We start from the raw sequence: 7,283 nt of genomic DNA, 5'->3' as shown, positions 1-7,283 counted from the left end.
TTTCTCTTAATATGCCTGTTTTTTTGGAAACTGATTGTGTTTGTGCCTTCTTTTCTTGCAAATGAAAGTTTTGACAGATACCCATTCGTTGACCTCAAAAAGGAAGCGCTTGGCATTACCAGACTTTTGAAAAATTTCAAGTTGTCCAAAATAAATAGAAGGGCCAATTCAGTGGCTCATGTGATTGCTAAATTTAGTTTTAGTTTTGATAGTAGATCAGGTAGTTCTCTTTTTAACAATTTCCCGCCCTGCGTGACACCTGCAATGAACGATTGTAATCACATTTTAAATTAATTAATATATGGAGAGGTGTTTAAAAAGAAAAATGGACGCACTGCTATGGAGAAAACGGGGAGAAGATCACCCACCTCGAATAGTGCTCTCATAAATAAAATGAGCTCAGTCAATGACGTGGGAACATGCAGTTGTTTTGCTGACATTGCCCATTTGATGAGGTGGATAAGTTGAATGTTAGGATAAATAAGATAGTGGAGACAAACTTCTCAGGTGTATAGGATTCACAAACAGGTGTATAACGGCTCAATTATACAATCCAAACTGCTCCACACAACTGCGGCATAGCACATACCACCGAAGCATACCGGTTTCGGTCAATGCAGTAGGAGATGTTCAAGGTACACATCTCAGGTAAAAGTTTACATCCAGATTCATGGAGCAAACTAGCCCTAGAAACATAACTTACAACTCCTACCTCAAAGCAAAGCTATATCTGTATACATTTCTTTTGTACACATAACACAGGATACATGAATTATTAAAGAATGACCAATCTATAACATAAATCTGATTATGGAGTACCTAATAGTCGGCGCCGACGAAAATCGGCAGAAGTGACACACAAGAGGCCCAACCAACACTTGTTTGCATTGACCTTAGAACAGCGAGTCAAGGTATGAGTAGTTATAGAGGCGGCCATACTGAAGTAGGCTGCCGTAGGTCCTGTCCCAAACACCGACGAAGAGCGTGTCCGTGTCAGGGCTGAAAGACATGCCAGATATCTCACCAAAGAAATCCAGCTCTTGCCTCTTGTTATAATCACTTTTGACATCAAAGATGTGGACAAAGTCTGCCGGCTCCGCCATCGACAGGAACTGACCATCTGATGTGTAGCGAATAGATCTTATAGCACCAAGGTTACCCCTCAAGACATGGAGAGACTGCGAGAGATTTCTGGCATCCCAAACCCGGCATGTCCTGTCTTGATTGCCAGTGGCAAATGTCCGGCCATCAGGGCTCCAAGCCGATGCAAATGAGAAATCCAAGTGACCTTTCATAGAATGAATAGCCTGTGTCCAGATACAAAACATTTAATTTTATATTTTCAAATGCATAGACAGGCACTCGCAAAATGCTTTAAACCTAACAAATGTGCATGTTTGATTTACCTTTCCTGAATTAGCATCAATAAGCAAAGCATCTGGGTCATCCCCGACAACGAGAACAAGCTTCCCATCAGGGCTCAAAGACGTGTGCTGCGCCAATAGAAGGATCAGTCATTGAAACTAAAATGTAAATTCAACAGTTATCCTAAATGCTACAAGTGACAGACAAGAAATTAATAGAATATTATCCAGATAATAAGAGAAGATGTGGAAAAAAAACAAAGTGATGGTTTAGCAGTTGGCACTGAAATTGACAAACGTATAGTTGGATTCCAGGGTCAAGCACCATCTTGTATATGGTGGCAGTCAGCCAGAAGAGCCAGTAATGGAAGAAGCACATTTAGGCACCAAGACTTATAAGCACTATCAATATTTATTCATTTCCTTTAATTGAGTGTTCTGATTGGATTAGATTTCTTCGAGTACACTTTGGTTGCCTCAACTGTTGGCAGACTCTAGGTTTGACCGTTCAGTTCAAAGGATTTAGTTTATACATATCAAGTTAGGCTTAGGAAACCATTTCATGAAGACAAATAAAAGCTGGAGCTTGTTAGAAATGATAATATAGAAGTATTGCTCTAGATAAAGTACGGAATACCAAAAAAAAAAGTAAATGACAATGTGAATAACAGAACTTACATTCACTGGCCAATCAAAGCGGAAATGCTTACATAACTGGTATCTTTCCATATCATATTCTCTTACACCGGAGTCGTTAATAGATGCAATGAAGTGAACAGCACCACTGAAGAAATTATGGACCAGAGAGAAACATTAATATTAATTTCACTTTCAAAAGAATTCTTGGCAGCAGCTATTGATATGAGCTCGTTCCAACATTCTGATGAAATAAGTTCTAGGGAAGAGTAATCTTGTGGCTACAGTCCAGCTAGTTTCTTTATCTTTTAAGAATGTTCAGCAAGATTGAATCTTTAACAGCCGAGCATAACATTTACCTAGAGGTGTTGAATATCTCCACTGCATTGGTGATTGCATTATCATCATATGTTGTCCTGCAGCAAAAGCTTATTCCTTCTTGGTCCAGGTTCTGCATCACATTGACCAAGGTTAACATCAGAAAACTATCAGTGCCAAGAGCTCACAAATATATTTCATCATACTCAAGTTCGAAATAAATGTAATATGTAGTTACTTGCCCACTGAATTTGTAAATGAACAGCATCCATTTAACTGAATAGGAGGTGCACTAGCAACCAGGCAAGAAAATAGCTAACAGCACATTCACACGCATCCCCACCAGCAAACAAGAGAGGCAATGGAACCTTGTCATGTTTCTGTAAGAAAAATGGAACCTCGTCTCTTTTTTTTTGAGGGAAAATGGAACCTCATCATATGCTACAAGCTAATACTAAGAGAGTGGGTTCAGATATATAACAAATATAGCAGATAGTGACAAATTTAAAGGAACTATAAAGATAAATGCCTGCGGACAATTCGTATTCACAGGATGCAAGCCATGGGATCAGCAACAGGGGCATTGCAGTCAAGAAGACCTTCAGATTGCACGAGGAGGTTCTGTCAGGTGCCTGCAGCTTCACAAGAACTATGCACAAGAGGGAGAAGTCAGTGCCGAGGTCGTGAAGCAAGTGAACAGGGGGAGCGGTGCAGACACACTAAGGTGACAAAGGTGCTACCGATGGCCAGTTGGCCACATGAAAGATGGGCCGGTGGGGTAGGGAAATTGTAGGGTGGGTGGGTGAGGCAGGAGAAACACAGATGATGGTCACTGGTAAGGTACTGTGGAATGGGCAGGGTAAGATGGTTGTCGTGGCAAGATGCAGCTATCCACAAGTTTGGGTCCTCCCAGTCAATTGCGAGATAGAACTCCCCAAAAAATTTAGGGTCAGTGCAAAAACAAAGTGATACAGTGATCCTACTTTGCATATTAGCTCTCCTTGGAAACCACCAGCTACTAGCAAATTATCCTTGACTGCCAGCGTACTAACTTGAGTCTGAGAAAACCCTTCTAATAAACTTCCTGGATGTTTCTGCAATGAAATAATAAAATATCATTAATAGAGGTAGAGCAACAAATGAAAGTGCAACCTAGGATGAAAATTTAGTAACTATAGACACTACCTCACTTGGTGCAATATGCCCTTCGACATTCATAATTTCTGTGTCCACACCACTCAAGGCTGACCAGTGTAGCACCGAGTAATGCGATATTAGGTAGGCATCATGCTTGGATGTAGCCCATACTAAATTTCTCAGCTGCAGGCATAGATTAACTCGATTAATTTCTTATTTAACATCAATGTATCAGAAGAAAAATAAAGGAGCATCAACTAAGACTGGCAACAAGCACCCTCCACATTTCTTTTAACCAATTGAAACAAAATTACATGCAGAATCATGAAACAGACAAGTCTTTGAACAGATTAAACCATTATTTGAATAATATCCTCGAATAATAATAATAAGCAGGGTGGTTAATAGACCGATGTAACCAAGCCAAATAGGACCCAAAATTCCATGGGAGTTCTCGGTGGACTTTATTTTCACACAGTCGATCCATCTTGGCATAGAAAATACAATCATGGGCACAATAAGATACATTAATAATCAAAGATACTCTAGGCACCCCTTCAATTAATTGTTTATAAACGCATCTATCTGCAATAAGAGGCAGGGATGGTCATAAAGATGGCTATCAGGTGCCACCATGCCAGTGACAGGTAGCAGGTAGGACTGTTCCCCCTTCCCATCAGATGGTAAGCCCCTGAAGAACTACAGAATTGACCTGTTCTAGCTAACTACTAACAGAAATAGGTATTGTACAAACACAAATGTAGTGTTATGAGCTAAATTGGTAGACACAAACATTGCACATACATCACAAGTGATAATAGTGAACTGAAGAGAAGTAGAGAACAGGTTGGTTATGATTTAAAAAGTTTCTCGATAGCCTCTCCACAGCCATCTAAATGGTAAATAAATAATTACAGGGGCAAATATAGATCGAATTTTTTATCACTGTGCGCTTGCTGTGTAATACAGTAGTTAAGGTATAAATGTTACATTGTTACAACAAAATTTCGTGTATGAACATTTAGATAAAACTGCACACACGTTGCAATTGAACAAATGCGTCATTTAATCTTTTGAAAAAGTTTCTAGTGTCTGATAGTTTAAATGTTCAAATAACAATTTCTCTGGTAATACTTTTATAATAAACCATCTGTATTGAAATGCAGGATTTATATGTTACACCCTCCGTCCCATAATATAAGAGTGTTATTTGTCACTTGGGACGGAGGGAGTACTTACTAAACAAAGACGTATAGGAACTCACCTGAAAGTGTAGAATAGTAGATTTTACTGATCTAGTATTTCGCCTGAACTCATAATATGTTCCGTCTTTCTCAGTAGATTTGCATGCCTGTTTTACAGAAGTGCCAATCACAATGTCAGAATATTTTCTCCACACAAATTAACTTATTTGAAAGGCATACCTTCATTGCTGCTTCTGCAGAATTAGGTACATTCTCGTAATTTTTGTACTGTAATAATCTTGTCTCCCTGTATCCTTCTCTGGTAAGTTCCAAGCGATCCCATGGTATTCCTTGAATGTCTTTTCCACGTCTTGCTTCTTCAGATGATGTGTCGGATGCCTTATTCTAAAGCAACAATTATTTCTTTTAGAGCATTCCAGTGACTATACAAGCAATGGGAATAGTCAAACAAAGCTTTATTTAGTCATCCAGATACAAACTGAATCATATGTATCTTAGCTCTGGTGGCTCAAAACATAAATAAGAACTTAAAAGGTAAAACCTACTGGATTGTTTTTCCTACCTCATTGGACTGCACTGATATGTACCATAACAAATTTTATGAAAGTTCAGCAAGCAAAGAGAGAAAAGATAGGAAAAGGCAGTTTAAGAAACACCCAAGTTATACAGGAAGGGGACCATGGAAAATGTATAGGGCAACTGAATGCAAAATGAGGCTTCAAGGTTGTGTAGGCTTGTAGCTATCCTTTGAAAGTATGGTGTCACACTAATTCCAAACTTAACATGGCAGTAAGTCAACAATTTCAACTGCCTAGATCTCCCTTCACTGCTTAATGCACCGGCACAAGTCAACAACCGGAGTAAATTAGCTAAAGAATACTGAAAGACCTACACAATCAAATTAACAAAAATCAACAGACATATACACACCGCTTCGGCATCCTCGTCATCCTCCTCATCAGAGTCGTCCCTAGCCTCCGGCCCTAGGTAATCTTCACCATCCATGTCATCTACCGGATCATCCATGTCGTAATCATCCTCCATGTCATCAACATTGTGCTCCTGGTAGTGAGACATGTCTCAGGACCTGCAAGCGCGACAGCGGTAATCAACAGCACATGAAACATAAACGGACCACCATCACCAGAGACTTTCTAGAGCAGTTCCACAATAGTCCTATAATTCAACACATCAATTTCATAACCCCGTGTTAAGATTCGGCTGCTCGCATCAAAAGAAAACGTTAGAAAAAAAATTGAATATACAAAGCAAGTCAGGTCTTCGTTACCAAGAAGAGAAAATCCGCGGGGGTGGATCTCCACGCCAGGCCAATCGGGCAGAGGGGGGTGGGAGGGGGAGAAGAATTCGGCGTGGCGCGCTTTAGGACGAGGCCTGGAGGCGCGACCGTGGGCGTAGGGGAAGGGGTAACACGGCGGCGCCGGGTTTGGGAATTAGGCGGTGCGAAAGCTCGAGACGGCGCCGATACCCGAGAGGAGAGGTCTGGCTGATACAGACAGAACTGAACGTTTTTTCTTTTCCTTTTTGAGGGACGTTTTTGTTTTATATTTCTAAAACAACTAGGATTTGGAAATTGTTCTATTCTATTTCGAATTCGTATGCCCATATCTGTATTTGGTCGTGTTTTTTGCACCAAATTAAATGGGAGTACGTAATAAGATCATCTATAGCCGCATATGACAAATCGGCGCGCTCGGGCGTTTCGGCGGGTAACGACCAAGCACTCCTCAAATTAATACAATTGCATCCGGACATGTCATACTAAATTCTCAAATCCATACAAAAGCATGCAAATTTAAAAACCTACGTACTATGTAGCTACTCCTCGTCGGAGATGTCGTCAATCTTTGTGCCCGGCTCCGGGTCGTATCCGGCTCCGCTCGGCCTCCTCCTCCTATATCTTCGCGTCGAGTTTGACGAAGAACGCGTCGGACGCCGCATGCTCCTGCCAAAGAAACTGTTGATTGGCCTCCACATACGCCTCATCCTGAATGGACTTCAGGATGCCCTGCTGCTCCGTCATCTTCACGGCTTGGGCGACGGCGAACTCCACCTCCGCCTCGTCCATGGTGAACCCTGGAGCAGGCTGCTCCGCTTCCTCCTCCTCCTCCGGATCCGCCACTTCCTCCTCCGGATCCGCCACCTTCATCGGCTCTGGTAGCTGCTATTCCTCCTTCTCCTTCGGCTCCTGCTCCTCCTCCTCCTCCTGCTCCCGCGAGTTCGAAGGCTGACCGACATCAATGCGGGCGGCGCACCTCGCCTGGATCTCCCCCGTGATCTGCCACCGGCGCTCTAGCGTCAGCATAGTGTACGTCGTGATCTTGCGCCGGACCATGGCGATGTCGGAGTGCGTGGGCGAGCAGAGGAGAGGAGGCGGATGGGCTCAGGTGGCAGCGTAGAGAGGGAGGAGGTGGATGGGCTAGGGTTGGGGGACGCCGGCCGGCTTAAATAGCCGGATTTGGCCTCGGGCGGCGAGCCGAAGCGGCGCCAAGCGGCGTTCACACCGCGGCGACGGAGGAGGCGTCCGTCGGACGCCGGGTTTCTGGGCGTTTCTGCGTGGGACCCTATCATCAGCCCTACATGGCGGGCGCGCCCTAGCGCCCCC

At 42.8% G+C, this 7,283-nt stretch overlaps 1 protein-coding gene across 3 annotated transcripts; it reads right to left on the bottom strand.

Moving 5' to 3' along the window:
• Nucleotides 1–503: 503 nt before the first annotated feature.
• Nucleotides 504–6,185, bottom strand: LOC123165300 (uncharacterized WD repeat-containing protein C2A9.03). Of its 3 annotated transcripts, none has more exons than XM_044582925.1 (10): nucleotides 5,949–6,185; nucleotides 5,591–5,747; nucleotides 4,880–5,044; nucleotides 4,720–4,806; nucleotides 3,504–3,638; nucleotides 3,302–3,412; nucleotides 2,360–2,451; nucleotides 2,043–2,148; nucleotides 1,407–1,493; nucleotides 504–1,307 (listed from the first exon to the last, which is right to left on the bottom strand). In XM_044582925.1, the coding sequence occupies exons 2-10, from the start codon at nucleotides 5,735–5,737 to the stop codon at nucleotides 894–896; spliced, it is 1,344 nt and encodes a 447-aa protein (XP_044438860.1). In that variant the 5' UTR covers nucleotides 5,738–5,747; nucleotides 5,949–6,185; the 3' UTR covers nucleotides 504–893. The 3 variants fall into 3 exon arrangements, with proteins under 3 accessions (XP_044438860.1, XP_044438861.1, XP_044438862.1); XM_044582926.1 differs by having other exon boundaries at nucleotides 5,591–5,836; nucleotides 5,949–6,178; XM_044582927.1 differs by having other exon boundaries at nucleotides 4,880–5,082; nucleotides 5,591–6,178.
• Nucleotides 6,186–7,283: the final 1,098 nt, after the last annotated feature.

This window comes from Triticum aestivum, chromosome 7D (genome assembly GCF_018294505.1).
Source record: "Triticum aestivum cultivar Chinese Spring chromosome 7D, IWGSC CS RefSeq v2.1, whole genome shotgun sequence".
NCBI lineage: Eukaryota > Viridiplantae > Streptophyta > Magnoliopsida > Poales > Poaceae > Triticum > Triticum aestivum.
This window is presented reverse-complemented; position numbering and strand designations above follow the sequence as displayed.